The following is a 24,950-nucleotide window of genomic DNA, read 5'->3' as shown; positions in this document are numbered from 1 at the left end:
GCATCTCTCCCTCCCTCCATTGGTAAAGCCAGCGCAGTGCCTGGCTCAGAGTGCGTGCTCAGTGTTTGCTGAATCACGTTAACCCTCACAACCACCTATGCGATAGAAAGCTGGTGAAGCCGAGCTGGGATTCGAATCCAAGTCCACTCGGCCGCCAGCGCGGGCGGGGACGCGGACTTCGCTCTACCGCCCACGCGCAGCCTTCACGCACGTCTACCCTCTGCCCGGCAGGCGGCGCTCGAGGACGCGCGGGGGCGGGACTTCCTGTCTCGGGGAGCACTTCCTGCCGACGCGGAAAGCGGTGGGCTGCTGCGGCGGAGCGGTCCCTCTGTGGGCTACGGCGCCGGGGCTCCGCTTTCTCGCTCGAGAGTCCGGCGGGAATCGCGCGGGTCACCTTCCCAGACAGGCACCCGAGGCGGCCGCGTAAGTGCGCGCGCATCCCCGTTCCGGGCTCTGCGGCTCCGCCGTGATGCGCCCGCGCCGGGCTCGCCCCGGGTACGCACGTGCTCGCGCGTGCCCAGTGCTGCCCTGGGCGGACTGTAGGGGGCCTCCCACCGGCGCCCGACCCCTGGTCTCGGGTGGCCACCCGCGCTCTGGCAGGACGGCAGCTGGGGAGCTGCCAGAGGCCTCCGTACCTTGGAGGCTGAAGGACTTTGTAGGGGCAGAGGGAGGGTCCGGGGTCTTCTCTTTAGCCCAGAGTTTGTGCAGAGGCCCTGTGGTGAGAAGCAGCATGGTGAGAGGTCAGTGTGGAAGGAGCCCGGGCACTACAGTGCTCTAGTGTGTCTTCCCAGTTATTGGGAATAATTCTGCCACTCCCCGAGGCTGTTCTGCACAAGGACTCACTGATCACTTCCTTCTGCGTCCCACCGGCTCGCCTGTCCCACCCCCACCCCCATAGATAAAGGAAAATGATAGCAGCCAGGCCAGGGACTCGGGAATGGGTCAGGTACCGCCCCATCTCTAAGAGCCCTCATAGCCCGCAAAGGAGATGAGCACACAGATAAGCTGCAGTGGGACCTGAGGATCGCGAATTCTTTCCTTGACAGTTACTGCAACAATGTGACAGCTCTGCACAGTGCTGAGGTCCATGCATGTCCAGAAGCTACAGAATAAACTGATAAAATGCATCAGGGGTTCTACAGGGAGAGATGTTTGCTTACTCAGATTCTGGTGCTAGAGTTTGCTTGTGGATACTTATCCCTGATCCTTGGTTTGCTGAATTCCACAGTAGGGGCAATAGGAGAATAACACACTTAGCCCAGTATGTAACATGCTGGCACTTAGTGCTGCTATTTTTGCTAATAAAAAAAGAGGAATGATGGGGCTACTGATACTTACAGAGGACTGTGATTATCAAATCCCCTTGATGTCCACTTCTCTGTTAGACACTGCATTTTCTGAGATGCACTGTGCTTAACAGTGGGAAGACAGAAGAGTGATTCTCAGTCCTGGTTTGGGAGTACTGAAGCTTAGTTTGGGTAGTATCGTCTACAGATGTCTGGTTACAGTCCATAAGGGCTGTGGCGGAAGCAGACCTCACCCCCCTATCTTCATCCTTCTCCACTCTCCTCCTGGTGCATTTTCTGTTTCTCACTTTCCTGCTCCAGGGCTTTCACACTTGCTGGTGTTCATACCTGCAGCCCTCTTCCCAGGTGTGCACCTGGCTGTCTCACTCCTCAGGTTACTGTACCCAGGTCACACCTTGCCTGTCACCACCCCCTTCCTTGTGGAAGGCAGGTGGTTTTCCTGTGGCCTTCCTTATCTGCTTCCTCAAAGAAAGTGAATTCCTTGAGGGTACTTTTGTTCTCCTCAGGAATCCTGGAAGCCTTTTCTGGAGAAGGTGGGTGTGACATGGTGCTCGTTTTTTTGCAGGATGGATTTCCCCAGATCCCTGTGTCCCTCATTGTTTATGGCTGGTCCCCTTGGTATGAATGATGCTCCTGACCTGTCCTTCATGTGCAGCTGGAGAGATGCTCTGACGCTGCCAGAGTCCCAGCCCCACGATGCCAAGGTGAGGATGGAAGTAGGGTGCTGACAGCTGTGGGTGGGCTCCTTCACTTGGTCCTCACATTAGTATTCATACCCATTAGCACAGCTCGAGTAGGGTAGCTGTCGTTAAGCCTTAGGAGCACAGTGTGACTAAGTCAGACCATCCTGCCCTCACGGAACTGAGGGTACGGCTGAGTGAGTGTCTCCAAGTGAGAAGAGCAGTGGATAGGATGTCCACAAAGTGTGAGCAGAGCTCTGAGCAGAACCAAAGGGATGCTAAAGTTGGCGGGGGGAGATCTCCCCGCATTCTGCAGGTGCCTTGGGAAGGCCATGGTGAGAGAGAGAGGCAGGCAGGTGGGACAGTCCAGGAGGGGCTTTGAACAGGCCGGTCTGGCTGGCCAGCCAAGTCGCAGCAGGTGTGGCATTCGGGCGCCTAGTGCTGCTGTTTTTGCTAATAAAAAAAGAGGAACAATGGGGCTGCTGATGCTCACTCCCAGAGTGAGCACTCTGACCTGGAAGCGAGAAGCAGTGGGGTGGGGTCAGCCGGCGATGCTGCAGGGGACTTCCTTGAGAGCCAGTGCCGGAGGAGATCAGAAAGGAACTCTGGAGTCAGTCTGCCAGGTTTCAATCCCAGCTCTTCTGTATACCAGCTCTGTCACCGAGGGCAAATGACAGTCGCTCTGTGCTTCAGTTTCCACATCAGGAGAATGAGACACTTGTGCCACCTTTGTGGGGCTGTGGTGGAGACTGGATGAGTTGTGAGACAGGAGCCTGCAGGTGCTGGCCCAGGGTGTACACTTATGTGCCACTGTGGTGTGTTCCCTCCAGAATGCCATCCCTCGCCTGGCCAAGGACCTGCTCTGGGAGCCGTTGGCACCTGGGCCTCTGCCCCTGATGCCTCCTGGTCCTGGTAAGGCCCTTCTTCTGGTCTCTCCTCAGCTGCCCTTCTTGCCGCTGCTCAGCCCCACCTCTTCGTGCCTAGACCCTCCACAGCCCTCACTGGTCTGCATCCCTGGGGCCTTTGGTGACCTCCGTCACCTGGCCCACCTTGGTGCCCTACCTCTATTCTTCCTCAGACCCCTGGGACCCTGGTGTGACTGCCCAGGACCTCCTTTTCCGAGGAGGTCGCCACTACCGGAGGCAGCCCCAGGTCGTACTGGATGTGACTGAGCAGGTGAGTGTCCCCCAGTAGGTGGTGCTTCATGGCCGGGGGCTGTGCGTCATGACCTGGTGCTTCCTTCCCCAGCTCAGCCGATTCCTGTGGGATCATGGGGACATAGCCTTTGCACCCCTGGGGAAGCTGATGCTCGAGAATTTCAAACTGGAGGGTACCCGTGTGAGTACCCCGCCAGCCTGGGAGGGCACCCCCCCCCCACTCCGGATCCCCAGGTGTGTGAGCTTGACAAGGCCTTTCCGTGCAGAGCCGCTCCAGGAAGATGACAGTGGTCACTGTGAAGAGGCTGCTCCAGGACCTTGGTGGACACCAGCCCTGGGGGCAAGTGGCTAGTGAGAAAGCTTGCTGGGTGGCCTAGCTGGTGACGGGCCTGTGGAAGGCGCAGTTTCCCTCACAGTTCCTCCCCTGCCCACGCACTCCGGCTCCAGCTAGCCTGACAGAAAGGGGGTTCAGGTCCATGGGCCTCAGGCATGCCTGTGCCCAGGCGTTCAGGGTTGATGGGCTGGTCTCTGGATCGTCTTACCTGCTGCCCTCTGCCCGACTTAATTCCTAGAAAGACTGTTTTCAAGTGGCACCATGATGGCTCATGAGTCCAAAGAGTCAGTGTCCTTCCCGAGGCACCAGAAGGACTTTGGTGACTTGGCCAGGGTCTCACGCCCACCTGTGAGCCAGTCACTGTACAGCAATGAAGTGCTCACCCAGGTTGGGCCACGGGACTGCACCTTGCTTGGGGGAACAGGGTGGGTGGTTTCCCAAAAAAAGTCATTCTAGGTAGAACTGTGGACTCTGCACCCGACCTACCTCGAGTCCCCATTCCTCCTCCTCCTCTGCCCCATCGTGATCCTCTGCCATCCCTAGGTGTCCCTGGGCATGGATCAGCCACCGGCAGCGTCGCTTCTCCATCCTCGGGGGCCCAGTGCTTAACAAGTCAGTGTCCAGCCTCCTGGGCAAGCTGCTGCATGAGGAGCTGGCCCTGCGCTGGGAGCAGCTGCTCTTAGACGATGCCTTCACTGGGGGTGCCTTGGCCTGGGTGCCCGGAAGGACAGCCCGGGTGGGCCAGCTGGTCTACCCTACGGGAGGTGCCCTGGACAAGCTGTGTATCCTTTCTGCTGGTGGGAGAGTCAGCCACCCCCACCGCCCCCCAGTGGTGAAGGAGGTGCTCCTGGCATGGTCCATGGTGAGGGGTAGGACATGGGGGGCTTGTGGTGCCCGCTCACTGATCCTTAGCCGAGGCTCAGGTTTCCAGGAGGTCAGTCTGACCTCAGGAGGCAATCCTCGGGTCTTTGGGGACCCTGGGTACATCCAGCTGCGCGGACCTGTCCGGCAGGTGGTGACCTGCACCGTCCAGGGAGAAAGTAAGGCCTTCAGGCACCTCCCTCCGTGGCCCAACCACTGCTTGACCCTGAGCCTGACCTCTCCGTCCTCTCCTCAGCTCTGCTGGCCGTCCGCTCTGATTACCACTGTGCCATGTGGAAGGTCAGCAGGCAGGAGCCGCCAGCCCCGCTGCAGACGCTGCAGGTCGAGAAGGGGGCCACGGGGATCAGTCTCAGGTGAGGATGAGTCAGCTCTTAGCAAGGTGAGCCTGGGAAAGGCTGGGTTTCCTGAGGTGACATCTCACTGTGCCCTTAGCCCGCACCTGCCCGGGGAGCTGGCCGTCTGCAGCCGTTCTGGAGCCGTCTGTATGTGGACCCCTCAGGATGGGTAATTCCCCTTTCCCAAAAAACACTGCACCCAACAAACAGACCCAGGGCCCACCACCCTGATTCAAGGCCAGGTCATCCCTGTTTTTTGCTCCAGCTCCTTGGTACCCCCAGACCCCCGCCCAACAGCTTGCCCGTCTCTTCAAGGCTGCAGCAAGTCTACAAAGACCCTGAGACCCTTGTGTTCCGGGACCCTTCTCCCTGGCGCTGGGCAGACTTCACCGCCCACCCTCGGGTGCTGACAGTGGGTGACCGCACTGGAGTGAAGATAGTTGACACTCAGGTATGGGGGAGGGGTACAGAGAGCCTTCCACCCCCCATGGCATGAGAAGCAGCCTGGTGAGCCTGGTGTTCCTCCCTGGACCCGGAGGAGGCTGACCCTGTGTCCTCCCCAGGGCCCGCCAGGCTGCGGACTGCTGCTTTTCCGTGGCGGGGCAGAGGCCTCCTGTCAGAAAGGAGAACGTGTCCTGGTCACCCACTATCTGGGGCAGGCCAGCTCTGACTGCCTCCCTCCCACCCTCCATCTCGTCTGTACCCAGGTGAGCAGCCCCCAGAGTCACAGACCCTGAGAGCTGAGTCTGGCCTAGACAGCCCATGGGAGCAGCAGGTGGGCTCAGGGGTCTGATGGGCTCCAGGGTGGGACAGAGCATCTGTGCAAGGACACAGCCCCTGCTCTGCAGGGCCGAGGAGCAGGTCTGAGGTTATCTGAAGCTCTGCCCTCTGCCTGCCTGTCCCCCGCCAAGGACTCCAGGTATTAGCTGTGTCTCTGGCACAGATTCCAGGGTCAGAAAGGCCAGGTGGGCTTCTGAGAAGACGTGTACCCACTGTGTCATTGATCTGCCCATTCAGACTGGCAGTGGCACTGCTTCTTCAGGACTTCAAGGCTGGGCAGGCGAACTTAGGGGCCCTTGAAGGCTAGTCCGAGTGCTGCTGCCCCTGGGAGTCTGTACCCATCCTGAGGGCCACGTGTGCCCAGAAAGGGCCCCCAGACACCATCTCCACCCCCACCCCCATCCGTCCCCAGTTCTCGCTCTACCTGATGGACGAGCGCCTCCCCCTCGTGCCCGTGCTGAAGTGGGACCACGGCCTCCCTTCTCCGCCCCTGCTCATCCACCTGCTGCCTCCCCCCGGCCCTGGCTTGCCACAGCCCTTGCTCCTGGGAGGCCAGGGGGGGCAGCTTCAGCTGCTGCACCTCACAGGTGAGGTCTGCACGGGTGGGAGGGGTGCAGGAAGATGCATGGGGCTGGGGCCTGCTGTGGCCTCAGCTGTCTGCCCTTCCTCCAGGAGCAGGGTCCTCCACACCCCGGCTGGCAGGGCCCCCCCAGTCTCTTCCCTCCAGGACCGATTCCCTCTCTGCATTTCCTCTTCTGGAACCCAAGAGCCATGGGCAGTTGCAGGAACGTCTGGAAGCACCAACCATAGGTGTGTTGGCAGGGGCCGGGCACCAGCTTGGGGACAGTGCAGAGTACTGCCAGGGCTGGCAGGTCACGGGGTCTTCCTTCTCCAGGTCTGGCCGCCACTGTTGCACACTGTGCCTCTGCACCAGTCCTGTCCGTCTTCCAGCTCTCCAAGGCTGGGGACGTCTTCTCCCAGCCTTTCCGCCTCCACAGAGACACGGAGCCCCCCGAGCCTCCCAGCGACCCAGACCCTGGGCCTGCCTGCCCTGCACCCAAGGCCACAGCATCACCCCAGGACCCACCTCCCAAGCCTCTCGCACCTTCCTGGAGCCCCCAGGCCATCGCCCGCTGCAGCCACTGGCTAGAGACCCTGCTGGAGGTGCCCCCTGCCCCGGCTGTGTGGGCTGCACCCACCTTCTCCCACCGCCGGCTGCTGGGCCGCATGGAGCCGCAGAAGGATGCAGGGAGAGTGCCACAGGGACTCTGGGCGGCCATGGCTGAAGGGCGGCTCCTGCAGCAGAGCGACCTGGGTGCGCTGCCCCGGGCAGAGCCGCCCCCCGCGCCCGAATCGGGCCCACAGGATGAGCTTACCCAGCGCTTGGGCGCAGCGTGGGAAGGCCAAGGAGCTGCCTGGTGGGAGAGGCGGCAGTTCAGGGCCTTGGAGCCTGAGGGCCGGGCCAGGCGGCCCAAACGCCGGTCTCAGCTGTCCAGCACCTTCTCCTCGCTCACCAGCGGTTTAGATCTCCCAGAGGCCAGCAGCCCTCCTCACAGCCCAAACCAGGCGTCCTCAGAGAGTAGGCCTCACTCTGCAGGGACACTGCACTCCCAGGAGTTGAGTCAGGAGCGATGGACCCAGGGCATCCCCTTGGAGCGGCGGCAAACCCTCCGGGACTACATGGCCAAACTGCCACTTCACAATGACACTCCGGGACATAGCCCAATGCCCCCCACCCAGGCCCCCAGTGCCCAGGCCACCCCCTCCCAGCAGCACACCCCTATCCTCTCTGGCTCTCGGCCCCCCAGGAAGAAGGCACGCATGGGCTTCTGAGGCACTGGTGAGGCTCCTCCTTGTGCCCAGGTCAGCAGGGCCTCCCCAGGACGGCAGGAGGTGGGCCTCCCCAGGGCCAGAGCTTTCCAACTCCTGAAGGCCCTTGTGGCCGGCCGTGGGAGGCCCAGCAGTGAAGTAGGCCCACGTCGAAGGAGTAGGCAACAGAGTGGCCTACAGATCTTCCTGGAGGCCAAAGGGAGAGGGAGCACAGTGGGGCAGGGGCCGACTCTGTTGGAGGCTGGGCTCTCCCACCCCCCTTGTTCCCCACTCCATGGAAATGGCAGCAGCCATGTTCCCCTTGTTGGGTGGGAGTAGGGCGAGGCCCAGGAGCTGTGAGCCTGCTGCCGGGTGGCTCGGTTTGTGAGCAGCTTCCCAGGGAGGTGCTTTCGGCTGAACACTTGTGCTGGCCGGTGCTCCTGTGGGTGGCTCCCTGTGCTGTGGGAATGCCCATTGGAGAGGGCAGGCACCGGGCTGTGGCCCTGCTGCGGATCACACTTGGAGGGTCTTTCTCAGTATCTGATGGACCAGAGGGAATTGCCTGTAACTTGCAGGAATATGGCTGCTAAAACATTTATTATGCTAATAGATGTTTGCAATTACAGTGTATACTACAGGTAACGGGGAGTTGACGCATGGCGTGGTGCAAAGGACAGGAGCCCCCATCTCGGCAGGCTGCAGCAGCAGTACTTGGGTAGAGGGGGTGACCACGCCTGCTTCCTGACCCCATGAGTCTGATGGTACAGGGGCCATCTTGGATTCAGTCCAAGCCAAATTCAATGTCCTCCCGGCCTGTCCCCCCACCGGACTCCTTGTTCTGCTCTTCATTCTTTCCAGTCCAGTCTGCTGAAGAGAGAGGCCAGTGGGGATTGGAATGGAGCCTGCCTCTCCTTCCTGCCTGCAGGCCAGGCTGCCCGGCACTGTCCCCTCCACCTCCATCTCCTGAGCAGGGCAGCAGGCATGGGACCTGTCACCCGTGTGCAGTGGGAGCAGGCACACCTTCATGCCAGCCTAGCGCTGCCCAGCCTCCACAGCCCCTCCAGAAGCCGTGGTCTGGAAGGACCAGGAAGGGTGGAGTGATGACAGTATGGAGGTGCAGGCTCCTTGGCCCCCCAGTCCTGCGAAACCCCCACTAGGGACTGCATGCCTGGTGATAAAGTGATATGCAGGTCACCGCCCAAGAATGGTACATTGGGGGCTTATCCAGGTGATGCCCACAGCAGAGCTTCAGTCACAGACTTGGAGATGTGATCTGCAGAGGTTTCCTGGTGTGTCCTTGCGGCCCTTCCCAGGAACCTAGGATTCCCAGGGCGAGCTCCCTGGGCCCACCCATCCTTCACGGCTCAGCATGCCCAGCAGCGCCGTGGACTGCAGCGCAGTGGCCTTACCTGGTGGAGGGGCTGCAGGGAGGTGTCTGTCTCCACTCTCGCTGGAAGGAACAGAAGCAGCGTCGCTCCAGCAGGAGGGCACAAGGAGTTGGCTCGAGGTCTCATGGCCACTAATCTCCTGAATAAGCACCCTTGGGGACTCGGGGACTTGACTGGGGGTTCCCAAGGCCTTTATAGTTTCTTTCTTAAGTATGTTTGCAAAAGGGGTCTCGGCCTCCTTCGAGGTACCTCTAGAGACTGCGAATATGTGTGGCTGGGTGTCTGTGGGCCTGCTCTCCAGCTCTGGAGACACATTGTCCAGGTCAGGGTCACCGTTGTCACTCAAGCTCGAGATGGCCTCAATCTTTGGAGAGCACCTTTCCTGTTGAGAGAAGGGTGTCTGAACACGTACTCTGCACTAGTCACTCCACAGTCAAGTGGCAGCAGTGGTCACCATGGTGCAGGAAGACCCACAAGAACACTGGAGCCTCAAGTGGACCCTCTGGGGTCAGCAGCTCCTGCTGAGTACCACGGCCAGTGCCCGCTCCTGTCCAGCCCTCTGCCTGGTCTCCACACTGCACCCCCACCAGACGGCCCCTAAATGACAGCCTCATGCTGGCCCTGCCTGGTGTCTTCCTGTGCCAACCTTGTCCACCACTCTCTGGGACTTCACTCCTGGACATCAGTACCCTGTGGTAACCGCAGTCTCACGTGCCCGTTACCTTTGATGACCTCTGATGCCTCCCTCCCTTGTAGCCCAGGTCTGGCACCCTTGAGCTCCGGGTGCCCGAGGGAGGAGGGCAGGGTCAGTTGGTGGAAATGCACCACGGACAGAAAAATGCTCCGGGTAATTACATCAGTGTGGTTACCCCCATGAGCAATAAAACACGGGCAGGAAAGCCCCTCGGCTGGTGATTAATCCTCAAAGGAAACCGAGCAGGAACCACCCACCACTAGCTGCGCCTCCTTCAGCAAGGAGGCCACCTGGGTGCCCAGTGCTTCAGCACAAGCACACCTGGCTTTCAGGGGACAGACACGTGCTGTGTCAATGGCAGGCACAAACACGGGACTTTCTGACTGGAGAAGTGTGTACTGACAACCTTGTCCTGGACTTCCAGAGATGCGCCTGTGTCCTCCACGTCTTCCAGGTCCGGCAGGTCCTGAAAGAGCCAAGAGCTGCACATCACCAGGGAGGCCCACGCTCCCAGATCCCAAAGGCAAGACAGATGCAGACAGAGTGCAAGTGACGGAATGGGAGGTTGCCCAGCCGCTCTCAAAGCCAAGGCCAGGTGCCCAGGTCTCATCACAAAAGTCGACTTTGCACATGGCCACTTAAACGGACATTTAAAGAATGTCCCCAGCTTCTCGGGAAACAATGGAACCCAAGTCGAAAGTACCTCTCTAGAAATTAGTCCTTGGGCCCTGTGTGGCATGCAAGTCCCTCCTGTAAACTGGTGAGAGTGCATGTGTCTGTGTGTATCTTCATCACAGCACCCACCTGTGTGCGGGGGAGGGGGCAGAGTGTGTGGGACCACGCAAGAACATACTGCCTGGGTCAGTGTTCCCACGCCACATTTCCTAGCTGTGTGGCTTTGGGAAAGTGGCTTAACCTCTCATTTCTCAATTTCCTCATCTGTAAATTTGGGATGATGATATTGGAAATATTAAATCGATTAATACAGATCATGCTTTGACCCATGCCATGCATAGAGTAAGAGCTGGATAAATACCGGCTATTGATGTTGAAGTTCTGTATACTGTCAGCTCTCAAATATTAGAAATTGGCTAATTTTTTTCTTATTATGTATATAGGTCTGGAAAACTCAGAAGCTCACTGAGAATATTGACTATGATTAGTTTAATAATTAGAGTCGTGAAATTTTGAAATTTGGGCACAAGAAAAGGAGCACCCATTGGGAGTTTAACAAGGGAGTGGGCAGGGGGGCAAAGGCGGGGTCTTGGGAGAGTTGTGGCACTGATGTCCACGGCTGGGCTGACACCACCCCAGCTCTTCCACCTTAGTTCTTGGTCATGTGGCAGTGTGCGCCCCCGGGGTCCCCTTTCACGTCACCCACATGGGAGGAGCTTCTGGTGGGACATGCCAGGCAGCCATCTAGCCCAAGAGGACAGTGATGAGCCAGCAGGTAACAGGTGCAGAGAAGAGCCAGTGAGAGCAGGAGGGGCTCCCTGGGCACGGACTGGAGGACTGAGGGCCCCAGCGGTCAGAGTGGAATTCCCAGGCTGGCTGGACAGTGCCGCTCTGCAGTGGGACCCCTTTGGTGGAGTTTGACAGCTACAATTCAAGGGGCCGAGGGGCCAGCGTGGCCCCAGCCTGAGTGCCTGGGTGTGCGTCTCCTGGTGGCAGTCATTCTAAAGGCCTTGTTGGGCGGCAGTTCTGGGGGGCCCCTTCTGAGTTTCTGGATGTGCTACACCTGCTACCAAGGACCATGCTAAGTCACAAGGCCCACGAGCTGGGCTTCACCCCGCTTTACCAACTGTGCGCCCCCACTGCCCACGGCGAAGTGCTCCACGTACATCCATGAAGAACTTCTCCTGGGCCTCTGGCTTCGTGGTGGCTGAAGCTTCAGTTCCAGGCCCACTGAGTTCCGTCACCAACACACCTGCAGTCTCTGCCACCTGGGAGGCTGACTCTGGGGAACGAGGGGGCAGCCATTAGCCGTGGCTTGGTTCATACCCAGTGGTCAGACGGCCAACCCCAGGTGAAGGTAGAAGGACAGAAACCCTCCTTGGGTGCAAGGGGCCAGCACCTGTGACCAAAGCCACAGAATCCACAGCCACGGCCAGGGTTATGTCCTCTAGCTGAGAGAGGACAGCATGCTGCTGCCCCTTGGGGGCAAGGACCAGCTGGGACGTGATGTAGAAGGAACAGAGACTGGAAAGGCAGCTGGGCGGGTACACAGTAGGGAGACGGGGTGGTGGGGGGCTCGGTGGCAGAGCACTCGTCTAGCCTGTGTGAGGCCCTGGATTCGATCCTCGACATCACATATAAATAAACAAACAAATAAATAAATAAAAGATCTATTGACAAACTACAAAACATTTTTAGAGAGGCCACTGCCCATCTCCCCACCCTAGAGACTGGGAGTGTGCCAGGGTGGCTCATCCAGGGGGGCATGGGGAAGTCTGGGTGGGACTGTCCCTGGCCACAGCACAGATGGCTATGAGTACTCAGAACGTGGCCAGGGTGGGTTTTTCATTTTATTTTACTGCTTTACTTTTAATTAACTTTAATTGAAAAATTAAAGGGGAAGTAGGATAAAATGCTGTGTTGTTCTGGTAGGACCCGTTTCCCTTCGGCCACTGAAAACTCAGCACCCCCGTCGAGGCGTGCAGTGGCACCCACACACTGGATTTGATGACCTTGTCCACAAAGCTGTGTACAACATCTCATGGAGAGCCTTATGTGCATTTCCAGACATGCTGGGTTGAATGAAGCATTGGGAATAGTGTCACCTGTGGTGAACGGTGTCACCTGTTGCCTTTTGCGTTTGTCATGTGCCTCCTTTGTGATGGCTGCTGCATTTCCACCCAGTGCTGCTCCTCTAGAGAAGAGGCCACTGCAACCCGGCCTTCTAGAAGCAGCAGGCGGCCATGCCCAGCAGGGCAGAGGCCGCAGCGCCTTACCTCCCCTGGCTGCTTCTGGGGGTGCTGGGGCCTGCGCGGGAAGGCTCCCCATTGGCTCCTTGGCTTCCGTCCCCTCTGCAGGCCACCCCTCTCCTCCACTCGGCTTCTCCGGGAACAGCTCATCCTTGGCCTCGAAGCTTTCTTTCACAAATAACTCCATTTTCTGTTGTGTTTCTCCGTCCAGTGGAGCCTCCTCCTTTCTGTCCCCACTGTCTAGAGATGGCTTCTCCCCTAAATGGGGAAGGAAGAGGTAGACTTAGATGTGCCTGGAGGACAAAGGAGTCTGGGGGCTCTGGAGCAGGAGCAGTGGGGAGGAGTGGGTGCTCTTAAGAATTACCAGTGGTGGGGGCTGGGGTTGGGGCTCCATGGCAGAGCGCTCGCCTAGCACGTGTCAGGCCCTGGGTTTGATCCTCAGTACCACATAAAAGTAAATAAATAAAAGATATTGTGTCCATGTACAACTACAAAAGAACCACAATGGCTTGAGGTGTGGCATCTACCCTAAAGGCCACTTCAACAATTAAAAAAAAAAAATCAAGATCTTCTGACTCTGATTCTAGTGCCCTGAGAGCCTGCGTGCACCCGGGGGGCCAAGCCGGTGCCTTTGCAAGGCCGCGCTGCTTGCTCCGAGGTGAATGCAGGTGGAATTAACGTTTGTTTTGTGCTACGGGTTTGTGGTAGACAGAAACAGTGGTTCTAGGCTCTGATGCTAGAACTGGAGCCTGCAGAGGGACGGTCATCCTGAGGCCCCTGATTTCAGCCCACTCAGACTTCTGACTTGAACCCTAATAAGGACACTTTGTGCTGGCCACTGATTTTGTGCTGCGGTGTGGTGGCACCTTTGAACTCATCAGAAAGGCACACATTCGGCCCTTGTCCGTAGGCTGCTAGGAGAAACTTTGGTTCTTATGTGTAGTCTTTGACCCTAGATCCTGACCCAGAGCTTCCAAGACCTTGTGACTTCGATAAGAGGTCTTTTGTCAGACAAAGCAACTCTTGTGGCTTCCCAGATGAGGGCTGGTCACCAGAAAGACCAAGCTACCCCGACAAGCGTGGACAGTTCAGCCCCACCCACCCCTGCTCTAGAGGAGACAGCCTGGAAGTGCAGTTAGATCGTGCCCGTGTGGCGAGGCCTCTGGTAGTCCCCGAGCTGTGGGGTTCAGACAGCTCCTGGGTCTCTGGGACATGGTGTCAGGAGGGTGGTCCGCTGCCCTGTGCATCTCCACCCCCTGGCTCACCTATGCCCTGTCATCAGCCTCTCGAGCAAAGCCCTGGAAGGTGAGAAGGGTCTCTGGGTCTGGGAGCACCCCAGCAAGTCACTGAGCCAGAGATGGGGGGCTGGGGAACCCCATGTCATAGCTGGTTGGTCAGAAGTGCAGGTGACAAACCTGGGACCGTGACTGTCACCTGCAGTGGCATTGTCACCTGAAGTCAGTCGTGTAGGAACAGTGCCCCAGAGCCTGTCCTAGCTCCAGTTCAGTGAGGGGACTGGATGAGTGGACAGAGCCCTGGTGTCAGGGGCTGGTGGGTCTGGGGAGACCTGCTCCTTTCTAGCCAGACTTGCAGGTGTTCCCATGGCATGTCCAGTCCTGTCCCCTCTCCCACTCCACAGTAGCCAAAGAAGACTAATCATTTATTTTGAAAAACTGAGATTGTTTAAGAAGTTGTGTTTTAATCAACAAAAGTGGTTTGAAACCACGCGGCTGTGGCCTTCTCACTGCACACGAATGACGGCTGCAAAGTCCCCGAGACTGAGGTCTCAGTGGGACGCCCCCATGTGCCCCGTCCGACAGCATCCTCCCTGGAACCCCAGCTCTCTCCTGACCTTCTTTCTCTCTCCTCCTCTCCTCAGCCCGCCGCTTGATCATGGCCAAGGCCTCCAGGCTGTCCTCGATCTTCTTCCGCTCCCTGCTCTCCCACAGCTGCCTCTCCTCCTTCTCGGCCACGTACCCTCCCCGGGCCCAGGCCTCCGCGCAGGCCCTGAGCCAGGACAGCAGCGGGACAGAAAAGGGAGGCTGAAGGTAAATTCCAACACATACTGTCTGACCCAACCTGCTCATCTTCTTCAAAATGAAAACGAAGGGCACAGAAGACAACCGCGTCGAAGGTCACATCCCTACGAAAGCTCGCATACGAATGTTTATGGCAGTTTTATTCTAGTTGCAAAAATTTGAAGCAGCCTAGATATCCTTTAATATGTGAATATACAAGTTCTGGTACATCTGGACAATGAAATGTTACTCAAAGATAAAAAGAAATAAGTCATCAAGACACATTGCAGGCCTGAAATCGCAGCGGCTCAGAAGACTGAGGCAGAAGGATCCTGAGTTCAAAGCCAGCCTCAGCAAAAAGGGAGGCACTAAGCAACTCAGAGAGACCCTGTCTCTAAATAAAATACAGAGAAGGGCTGGGGATGTGGCTCAGTGGTCAAGTGCCCCTGAGTTCAGTCCCCAGTACAAAAAAAAAAAAAACACAAAAAGTCACGCGAGCAGCTTACATCCATTGCTAGTGAGCTGGGTGGAGTGACATGCACCTGGGATCCCAAACACTTGGGAAGCTGAGGCAGGGGGATCACAAGATTTGAGTCTCAGCAACTTTTTGAGATCCTTTCTCAAAATAAAAAGTAAAAAAGGCTGGGGTGTAGCTCAGCAGTAGAGCATCCCTGGGTTCAGTGCCCAGTGCTACACCCCCGCCCCCGTCAGTCCCCAAAGCTACGAGCTGAGCAGCTCCACCTCCACGGCATCCAGAGGAGGCAAACCAGGACAGTGTGGGAGTGGAGCGGCAGCAGGAGGAGCAGGTACGGGGGTTAGGCATACCACAATGACGACGGGGACGCATGACCTGGCGCATTCATCTAAGCCCAGAGTGTGCGACACAAGAGGGCACCCTTGTGTGGGAGGTTGTAACTGGTACCAACTTCCTGGAAAACAAACTATTTTGCAAGAGCTTTTCAAGTGTCAGAAATTTTAATTTTTAATTAAAAAAACACAAAAAGTTTTAATTCAGGGATCGGGCTGGCTGTCTCTCAAGTGGGGCTCGCCTAGCTGGATTCCATCCCAGCACTGCCAAAAACATTCTTAAAGATTTTTTTTTTATTTTAGTGATATTACTAAAATTCCATCCAAACGAAAACCAAGAAGTCCAAGCAATGAGGCAGACAACTGGTCTGCAGGGATATTTATCAAAGGAACATAAGAACCTACGAATAAGTGCTCAGATTCCCCTTGCGGGCAGTTATATCGCCTTTAACCCTATCTGAAGAGTATTCAGTGATGTGTGAAAACGCATGGAAACGTGATGCGGGAGATTTTAAAAGCCTAATACTTGGTACAATCAACAATGAAATATTTCAAGGCTCCCAAAGGCTTCTCTCTTCTTACCTGTCCTTTGGAAAAACTGGTCTGTCATCCAGGTAGGTCAGGTGCTTCAGGCGAACAGTGACTGTCTTTCGATAATTAGGAATGTGCTTGATAACTGGGTTTCCCATCAAATTCAGCACACGCTGCAAAGCAAACAAGCCAAATCAAACTGGATGGTTTACAAAGATCTGATTACTTTATATGGGCTGTGCATTAAGAATAACTCAGTTCAATCTATTTTGTTGAGCAAAAGAGAAGTGTCAGCCCACACCCTGGGGCACTGATTGGTGACACTGGAAGGTTTTATTGCTTTTTCTCATCAGATATGTTCAGGTAACTAAGCAGCAGGTCCCTGGGATTGAACTAAGGGGCACTGGACCACTGAACCACACCCCAGGCCTATTTTATATTTTATTTAGGGACAGGGTCTCACTGAGTTGCTTAGCACCTTGCTTTTTTGCCGAGTCTGGCTTTGAACTTGCAATCCTCCTGTCTCAGCCTCCCAAGCTCTGGGATTACAGGTGTGGCCACTACACTGGTCAACCAGCCCATACTTCTAACTCCAGAGCTCAGACCTTGCCGTCCTTCCAGGGAAAACACTTCCTGTGGCCCTTTCCAAGTGTGGCGATGACATCAGTTTTTCTACCCAATTTCTGACTGAAGCGCATTTCGGAATGATTGATTCTTTCCCTTCCTGGCCAGGACCTGCAGGTCACAGCAGCCAGACAAGAGGCAATGATGGGGAGGGTGGACGCTGCCCTGGCCCACTGCAGACTGCCACCACGAGACCCTCTCCTGCAGACTTGCAGAGGAAAGGGGAAGGTCCAGCCAGGCCAGTGGGCGTCCTGCCCTGTCTTCTAACCCTCTCGCCTCCCTCCTGCCCGAGCTGCTCAGGAAGGTGAATGTGAAGGTGACCCGCGGTGAACCACTTCGACATCTGTTTGCCTAAACTCATTCACCTCTTTCATATCTAGAGTGTTTGTGTCACTGAAGATAAATATGTTATAAACCAGTTAGTTCAGCTTTTCCCAATCTATTCCCGAGCCTCTTCACGACCTTGTTGAGGACTTACCCTCCACAGGGCACAGTGACAGGAGAAGTAGCCAGGGACAGGCAATAAACAGGAGCATAGTGGGGTGGGACTTAAAGCAAGTACAAACAACTATAAGGTGACTGCTTTTGTTATGGGTGAATTGTGTTCCTCCCCTCAAAGAAACCCGGTGGAGTCCTAACCCCTGTGCCTCAGCATGTGACAGCATTTGGAGACAGGATTTTTAAAGATGCAGTAAGTTAGAAGGAGGCTGTTAGGATGGGCCCTAACCCAACCCAACTGGCATCCTTGGGAGGAGAGACCCAGATGCAGACAGCATACAGCAGAGGGACACAGGGCAGAGGCCTCCATCTGCAAGCCGAGGACAGGCCTCAGAATGAAGGCAACGCTTTGTCTTGGATTTTCAGTCTTTAGGATTGTGAGAAAATAAATTTCTGTTGTGTGAGCCCCCCAGTCTGTACTTCATCATGGCAGCCTGAGTTAGTCAGCTTTCTGCCTCTGGGACAAAACACCTGAGATAAACGACTTAGAAGAGGAACGTTCACTTGGGCTCAGTTTCAGAGGGTTCAGGCTGAGTTGTGTGGCCCTGTACTTTGGGCCTGTGGCAGCACCGTGCATCAGGGAGGGAGCACAGGGTGGTGGAGCTGCTCACAGCACGGAATGAATGGCCAGCTCCAGAATGCAAAGAGGGGAGGGCCAGGTCCCATGTCTCCTTCAAAGACATGCCCCACTCCATGACCTAATTTCCTCTCACTAGGCCCCACTCCTAAAGGTGCCAAGTCTCCTGATAGTGCCAGCTCTTCAACACTTGGTCCTTTGGGGACATTCAAGATCCAAACTCTGACACAGACTGAGAGGGAAAATAATATAGCTTCATATTCTCACCATTCGCAGGCCGTTTAAAACTAATCTTTCCTGACAGTCCACTCTGCGGATGGCCCCTGAACTAGGTAGGATTTGCTTACACTTTCTTTTACAGTGACTCCCTCTCCACTACTTCTCCTTGCCCTAAGCAGTCAAGAACGGACTCCAGGGTTTTTCCTGCGAGTGTTCAAGTTTAACACAGGTGCCCCTGACACTAGGATAGCTGTCCAGGGTGGCTAGAGCCAAGTGGAAAGGACACAGGAACCCACTGGAGAGATTCTAAGGCTGAAGGCTGGGAAACTCGGACACCAACATTGAAAGGATAGGAAAGGTGAAATCATACCAAATGCTACACATGCAAATCCACGAGCTGAAGAAGGAAAAGCTTTCAGTGTCACCGTGAGAGACTGCTAGGGTCTCGGCTGATATTGCCGAAAATTATCACGAACAGGAAAGATGCAAACATTCATCCTGACCGATTCTGTATGTATGGCCCACTACGGGGGTGTGAAAGGACTCTGTAGACGCATCCCACCTGAGCGACCCAGAAGGAATAAGAGAATTAGAAATGGCTACTGTGTGACTCCCAGTGACACGCTCACCCAGGCAATGCTCCTCAATGGCTGCCAGAACAGCAGAGAGAGAGACTGACGTTGAGCGTCACAGTGGCTGGAGTGGCTGACAGCCTCCCAGTGCCCGATCCTGCATTTAGGAGAAGAGAGGCAAGAAGGCCTGGGGCCTGGAGCCAGGCGGTACGAGGACAGGGCTCACTGAAAGGAAGATACGGAGCCTGGACTCATGGAGTCTGTGACTGCATCTTCATTCCACAGGGACTACCGGGGACAGTAGAGCGGATTCAATGACACCATGAGGTGCCGCCAGCCACCCCAGAACAGGGAGACTGCCAGGCAAAGAGCACCATTGCTCTGGCCAATGGATGGGAGGGTGGAAACGGGAGGAGAACTGTCACAGAGCCCAAGAGACCAACCAAGAACCCGAGAGCGCGTCTGAGTCTGGCTTGGACCCAGCCATAGGAGCATGTTTCTGAGACAAATGGGGAATACTGAACACGGACTGGGTTCTAAGGTAGCGGTTATGATATTTTAAATACAGTAGTAGTGTTATGATTGTACTGTTTACAAGTCCCTGTCAGAGGTACACACTAAAATGTCATGGTAAATAGTAATCGTCATCTGGCATTAGATATTCTAGCTAAAAACACAAAGAGGAAGAAGTGTGGACGAACAAAGAATGAAGGAGGGAGGGAGGGAGGGAGGAAGGGGGAGGGCCAGAGGGAGGGAGGGGGAGGGAGACAGAGGAAGGGAGAGGGGAAAAGGGTGGGGGGAAGACATAGGATTTACTATTTAAAGAACATAAACTGACACAAGTTGCCTTAACTGTGCTTCCTCTGGTTCTCACCAGGTCAGGCATGCTCTCCAGGATGCCCAGGATCTCCGGGTCCCTCAGTCTGTTATGGGAAAGGTCAAGGACGCAAAGCTTTGCGCAGTCCCTCAGGTGCTGAATGTCCTCCACGGTCTCCAGGTGGTTGTGGGCCATCTGCAGTGTGTTCAGCACGGGGAGGCAGGCTGCAAGGGAGGCCGTGCGAGTGAACAAGAGGCTCCAAACCCTCCCCTCCATGACAGAGTCAGAGCTCCCCAGGGGACAGTGGAGGACACGTGACCAGAAGGCCGCTGGCTGATGCTTACAGAGGTTCTCGATGGTCTTGATGTAATTGTTGCTCAGGTTAAGAGCATCCAGTTTCTGCAGAGGCTCCAGGTTCTCAATCTTATGAAGTAGGTTCACTTGCAAGAAGAGGCAACGCAGTTCTGTTTGCGCCTCCAGGTTCTCGATCTTCTGTATCCCATTGCACTCCAGCCAGAGACAGCGCAGGCCCGTGTACTCCTGCAGGTTCTCGATGCGGTCAAAACCTGGCGAGGGGGACGGGGTGTCCAGTACACTCCTACATACACAGGGGCCAAGGTTAACGTACCCTGGTTTTTGCCTACTATTATGGACTGAATGTTAGTGCCCCCTCAAAAATCATTGGGCGCAATGGCACATGCCTGTAATCCCAGTGACGTGGGAGGCTGAGGCAGGAGGATTGCAAGTTCTAAGCCAGCCTTAGCAACTTAGAGAGAGCCTAAGCAACTTAGTGAGGCCCTGTCTCAAAATTAAAAATTAAAAAGGACTGAAAATGTGACTCGGTGGCTAACTGCCCCTGGGTTCAATCCCCCCGCCCCAAAAAGGAAAGAAATGGAAAAAAAAGTCCTATGCTGAGACCCCGACCTCCAGGGCCATGGTGTTGGGAGGGGGGCCTCTGGGGGGGATTAGTCGTGGGGGTGGAGCCCTCAGGAATGGGATCAGTGTCATTATCACAGAGGCCCCACGGAACTTCCTCACCCTTTCCACTATGTGAGGACACAGAGGCACCGTGTATGAGCCAGAAAGCAGCCCTCAACGGAAGACCTCAAATTTGGCAGAGCCTTGACCTTGGACTTTCAGCCTCCATGGCAGCCAGGACATCTACCCTCTTCCTCCTGTTGCCCCGAAGGCTCCCTAGGTGGCTGGTCAGTCACAGTGATTCATTTGGAGCTGGCCACACTTAGCCAAGTGGGACTACCCCTGATGAGTCTGGGGAGGTTTTTGGCTTCACTGGACAGAACTGCCAGCCTGTGGGGAGAGCCTAGTGCTGGTGGAGCCGGGGACGCAGCAACCATCTTCCCCTCGCGGCTGCAGTGCCCGGGGTCAGAGGTGAACCTGCCCTGAAAATGGACTAGCACCGAGGAAGATGGGCCAAGGAAGGACGAGAGACCCCCTGCAGAGAAGAGCTCTGGGCGGGCCATTCAGCCAGAGCTAGGCCATCAGTGGTTTTATGAGCCACATCTCTCTTGCCCACTCTCCGGCTCTAACCCCGATCCCCCGCCCCATCACGGGAAAGACTTCCTTGTGCTTCAGGTCAGTCTCCAGTTCATTCCTGTTCCCTCTGTCTGCCATCTGTACCACCAGCTGCCACGGTCCCAGTGACATCCTGATTGCTCAGTCCCATTGTCAGTCCTCTTAGTCCTGACCAGTCTGAGGTCTGAGCTGGTGGCCCTGCCTGCCATTTTGCAGCTTTTTCCGAGGCCTCTGGACTACTCCGCATGCCATGGCCATGGATCACCACCTCCTGGCCTTCACTCCTGTGTGTTATGGTGCAGTCAGAGCAGGGTTGAGAGCAGATGAGGTGGCACTTCCAGACCTGGGGCTTACATCCTGGCCTTGTGCTCTCTTGGATACCCAGCTTTGGGGGAAGCCAGCTTCTGTCCAGAGGCCCTGGAGTGAGTAATTGAGGTCTCCCCCAAAGCTAGGGAAGGCCTGAGGCTCACAGCCAGGATGTGCGTTCTGCATCCCCAGACAGTTGAGGCCTGGCTACCAGCTCTGCCACAGCCTTCCTGGGTGACCCTGAGCAGAACCACTAACTATTCATTCCTTGGCTTCTGGCTTCAGAAATAGTGTGAGATGGCAATTTGATTTTTGTATGTATGTATTTTTTTTGCAGTGCTGAGTTTTGAACCTGGGGGCTCACACATGCTAGGTGAGCACTGTACCACAGGGCGTATCCCTAGCCCATGAATTTGTTTTCAGATTTGCTAAGTGTCAGAGTGATTTGTCACGCAATGGTAGGCAACTAGTGTAGGCTCCTCTCTCTGCCAGTTCTGCTGTCTCTCTGATTCTTTCTAATTGACCTAAAGTACTGATCTTCTTCCCATCTCTCAGTATCAGTCCCCTGGGACCTGGCCTCCCACATCATCTCCTCCACTGCTGCACTTAGATGCTGGCTGGAGAATTTGGGAGGCAGGGGCAAAAGTGGAGGCGAGGTGACCAGTTAGGAGTCAATCAATCCAGCAACCACGGCATTTGTGCTGCTTGGGCCACTGTGTGCCTTCCTGGCATGGCACCTTCTTCCCAGTGGCCTCTCCACCCCCCTGGATGCCTGAACCATCTTTGCCACACCTATTTCTGTATCCCCAGCACTGAACATGGGCCGCAGAAGGCAGAAGACACTCAGTGAATAGTTACCCAATGAGATGAACAGATCCCTGACGCTGCAGCAGGTGCCACCCCAAACTCAGCACTCACTGGAAGCCCTGTTTTCTCTTTCTACTGCTAGGAAGAGCCCTGCCTGGGGACCTGAATTCAGATTTAGATGTGATTCTGGACACCAAGCCCGAGACCTAGGGAGGCTCTGTTCATACCTTTTCCTTCTGAGAGGCAGCCAAAGATCCTCTTCCTTTGTTTTCTGCATCCATCTTCAGTCCTTCCCAAGGTACCCTTCCCAAGCCCAGGTATTTACCAACTGGCTTTCTGTTTTCAAAACATATATTGTGTTCATCAGTGTCCCCTTTATAAATTCTCACTGGTGAAGACTTCAGCTTGTTTTCACATAAATCTCCACTAAACTCAAGAGATTCCTACTCAAGTCTGAGCACTGTGTTGATCCTTTTGCAACTAACTGTTGATACGTTTTTGCCAAAGGTTAAGTGTCTCCTTGCAAGCCTTACCTTTGAAGTGCAAATACAGAGTATCATTCAACTCTGGGGTGATGTAAAGCTTGTGTTGCTTGCAGAGTTTCTGCAGGAAATGTTTAGTCATTCTGTTAAAATGAAAAAGGTGGACAAGAAATTTCAATTTATCAGCTATAATTTATTCCAAAAGTTCTTTACTAATCCAGCCTATAATTCTAAGTCCTGTATGCCTGATACTTATTTTAAGTCCTCTTCCTCCTCCTCTTGCCCCTGCCTCACCTTGCTTCCTCCCCATCTTTTTGGTCTAGAATCAGGGACTCATCCAATATTGTTTACTTTCAGCATTCTTAAATACTGCAATGCATGTACTAATAAAAATACTTTTAACAGTGTCATCAAGACCCACAGATGTTCTCTCTCGAGGTCTGACATTAAAGTTTAATAGCATGGGCTATTAGTTGTGCCACAGAAGTAGTGCCAGCCTGAGTCAGCTGCTTATAATTTTCAGGCATCAGGTGGCCTATTCAGTCTCCATGAGCCTCCACTTCCCATATAAAGGGTGATCGATCACACCATGCACTCTACTTGGCAGAAGTGCACTAACTGGCAGCTTGCCCATACCTGGGGCCCCGATCATCCCTGTCCTCTCTTGGGTGTGTTAATTGACTGTCTGATGCACTATCACCACTCTGTTTCTGCTGGTTTTGGTAGGCAATGTCAGAAACACCCATGCATATTTCCTTAGGATCATTAATTTCTGCAAAATAAAAGAGATCCAGTTTATAAAGGTCAGGAAATGTACAAAAAAATTTCCCCTATTTCCACCTGATTAATAATTGTCTACTTTTGGTTTGAAACCATCAAAAATGTCCAAATGTCAAAAAATGTCCAATTTTTGACACACACGTAAATACTTTGTAAATTTCACTTCTAATTTGGTTGTCCATAGAAAATGTACGGGCGGGCTTAGAAATTGTACAAAGATATTTGGTTTTGCATTGTTTGTAACGGCCAAAATCTGTTAAACACATAAATATCTACACAGAGGGGGATGGTTATATATAATCATGAATTACTCTTCTGTCTTTGAAAGGAATGCACCAAGGGCTATCTCAATCAGTATGGATTATTCTCAGAAATACATATGGAGTTGAAAAAAATCAAGTTTCATAAAAAGCATAGGGTTTCATTTATATAAATTTAAAACATGCAAACCAATGCTATGCATTGTTTAAGGACACACGTGTAGAGAAGGAATTGGAAGAAACTATAGAAAAATCTGGAAAAGATAGAAAGAGAATGGGATCAGGAAGGGGGGTGAGAAAGGAACATTGACTTTAAGTGAAATGTGATGTCCTTATCCAAAAAAGAAAAGACTGCATGTAAATATGACAAAATGTTAATCATTTTCAGTTTTTGGTGGTAATAGTGGATATTTGTTATAATGTTCTCTGTTCTTTTGTGTTTTAAAAAAAATCTCTAAAAAAAAAAACCTCATGAAAATAAAAATGGTGAGAATTCCTTTGGTATAAAGGACCTAAGCATATTCAAATACACTTTCTTTTAAAACAGCAATATAAATTGGCCAATTGAAATGTAGGTGTTATAAGGGCTGCTGGCTGTCATTGTCTGCGTTCTGTGGATCCCTGTATGTGGGGAGACTCTTATCCGCACTGATTCCTCACTGGTACTCCCAAAGGAGGCACTGGATCCATGTTTGTGGAATAAGGAATAGGTGCTCAATGTATGATTAACTGATTATAAAGGCCCCATATATGCCAGAAACTTTAATTACAGTTATTTCTGTGTATCTTGGTATAATTGTCCCTGTTTAAAGATGAAGAGGCTAGTGACATCAGCTCTAGGCCAAAGACCACAAAGCTGGGACGCTGACAACTGCAACGTGAGTGATTGGGAAGCCTGGGACTGTCCAGTGAGCAATATTAACTTCCTATAGCTCCTTCTATGGTGTTTGTCTGGAAAGCTGGTGCTCAAGAAGCATTTGTTGATTGGGTTGAAAAAAAAAAAAAAGAAACACAAATTAACTAGTTTATCTAGTAATCAGTGAAAATTTTCACTAGGGTCAAACCAGCCCATTCCCGGAGAGGACGTTCAGATTCTATCAGAATGGGATGCCCTGATGTCCGCTCACTGTCTAGAAGGGGAGACAGCCTTTCATCTTACAGGGTGATAGCGATAAAAGGAGGCATTCAAAACCAAACTTGGGAGGGAGGAGAATATGTGTTGGGTAAGGGTTTGGGCAAGGGAGTAACACTGCCATTGACTAGCTGAGGGCAATCATTTAAAGCAAGTTGGCTTCTTCATCTGTATGAAACCCAGGGAGGATGCAGAGGGCATGTGTCCGGCTCAAGTGAGAAGGCGCTTGGCACGTCTCCTTTAACGCGTTGACTGCCATTATTACTATTATTATTACTATTATTATTACTATTATTATTACTATTATTATTACTATTATTATTATTATTATTATTGCTCTCGCGGGCTGAAGACTGGGTAGGTGGTGCTGGGAGCTGGCCCATCGTCCCCGGCCCTCCCTGGGCGGCGTTCGGCACCTTCCTTGCGGGCCCCTTGGCCCGCGTCCCGGTGGTCACCCGCGGACTCCTCCACGCCCGGCTCCTGCGCGCGGTCCAGCTCGGCCGCCGCGTCCTCCGCGGGCTCCGAGGCCTCGGGGTGCATGCTCGCTCCTCTGACCCCGAACAGTTGCTGCGGCCGCTGCCCAGCCCGGTCAGAAGCGCGGCTTTCCTTCCCCACAGACGGCGGACACCGGGTCGTTGGCAGCCCAACGCTTCCCCGGTCGTCACGGCAACCGCTGCGCACGCGCACTCGAGCACGG

The 24,950-nt window shown here is 54.3% G+C and overlaps 2 protein-coding genes across 4 annotated transcripts; one reads left to right on the top strand and one right to left on the bottom strand.

Moving 5' to 3' along the window:
* Positions 1–254: 254 nt before the first annotated feature.
* Positions 255–10,355, top strand: Taf1c (TATA-box binding protein associated factor, RNA polymerase I subunit C). Of its 2 annotated transcripts, none has more exons than XM_078032744.1 (15): positions 255–423; positions 1,873–2,011; positions 2,818–2,899; positions 3,066–3,163; positions 3,236–3,325; positions 3,411–3,484; positions 4,022–4,260; positions 4,402–4,518; positions 4,596–4,713; positions 4,793–4,864; positions 5,011–5,146; positions 5,259–5,402; positions 5,888–6,062; positions 6,154–6,285; positions 6,371–10,355. In XM_078032744.1, exons 2-15 carry the CDS (start codon positions 1,874–1,876, stop codon positions 7,306–7,308), a joined length of 2,553 nt encoding a protein of 850 aa, XP_077888870.1. In that variant the 5' UTR covers positions 255–423; position 1,873; the 3' UTR covers positions 7,309–10,355. The 2 variants fall into 2 exon arrangements, with proteins under 2 accessions (XP_077888870.1, XP_077888869.1); XM_078032743.1 differs by having other exon boundaries at positions 256–423; positions 6,148–6,285.
* On the bottom strand, positions 7,863–24,947 carry Dnaaf1 (dynein axonemal assembly factor 1). Of its 2 annotated transcripts, XM_078032745.1 has the most exons (11): positions 24,670–24,947; positions 22,718–22,853; positions 22,133–22,224; positions 19,298–19,519; positions 19,011–19,177; positions 15,698–15,819; positions 14,143–14,297; positions 12,318–12,548; positions 11,208–11,323; positions 9,773–9,832; positions 7,863–9,054 (listed from the first exon to the last, which is right to left on the bottom strand). In XM_078032745.1, exons 1-11 carry the CDS (start codon positions 24,791–24,793, stop codon positions 8,602–8,604), a joined length of 1,878 nt encoding a protein of 625 aa, XP_077888871.1. In that variant the 5' UTR covers positions 24,794–24,947; the 3' UTR covers positions 7,863–8,601. The 2 variants fall into 2 exon arrangements, with proteins under 2 accessions (XP_077888871.1, XP_077888872.1); XM_078032746.1 differs by lacking the exon at positions 22,718–22,853 and having other exon boundaries at positions 24,670–24,780.
* Positions 24,948–24,950: the final 3 nt, after the last annotated feature.

This window comes from Ictidomys tridecemlineatus, chromosome 15 (assembly GCF_052094955.1).
Source record: "Ictidomys tridecemlineatus isolate mIctTri1 chromosome 15, mIctTri1.hap1, whole genome shotgun sequence".
Classification (NCBI taxonomy): Eukaryota; Metazoa; Chordata; class Mammalia; order Rodentia; family Sciuridae; genus Ictidomys; species Ictidomys tridecemlineatus.
This window is presented reverse-complemented; position numbering and strand designations above follow the sequence as displayed.

Bases quoted from the DNA above. Each gene is read 5' to 3' on its own strand.
- Taf1c (XM_078032743.1), top strand. From the start codon at position 1,874: ATGGATTTCCCCAGATCCCTGTGTCCCTCATTGTTTATGGCTGGTCCC. The intron at 3,485-4,021 runs GCAAGTGGCTAG...TGCCATCCCTAG, and splicing joins GGTGGACACCAGCCCTGGGG to GTGTCCCTGGGCATGGATCA. The intron at 4,261-4,401 runs GTATCCTTTCTG...GCCGAGGCTCAG, and splicing joins AGGTGCCCTGGACAAGCTGT to GTTTCCAGGAGGTCAGTCTG.
- Dnaaf1 (XM_078032745.1), bottom strand. From the start codon at position 24,793: ATGCACCCCGAGGCCTCGGAGCCCGCGGAGGACGCGGCGGCCGAGCTG. The intron at 19,520-22,132 runs GTAAGGCTTGCA...CCCCCTCGCCAG, and splicing joins TCTGTATTTGCACTTCAAAG to GTTTTGACCGCATCGAGAAC. The intron at 9,833-11,207 runs GTACGTGGAGCA...TGGCTCTTTCAG, and splicing joins AGGAGAAGTTCTTCATGGAT to GACCTGCCGGACCTGGAAGA.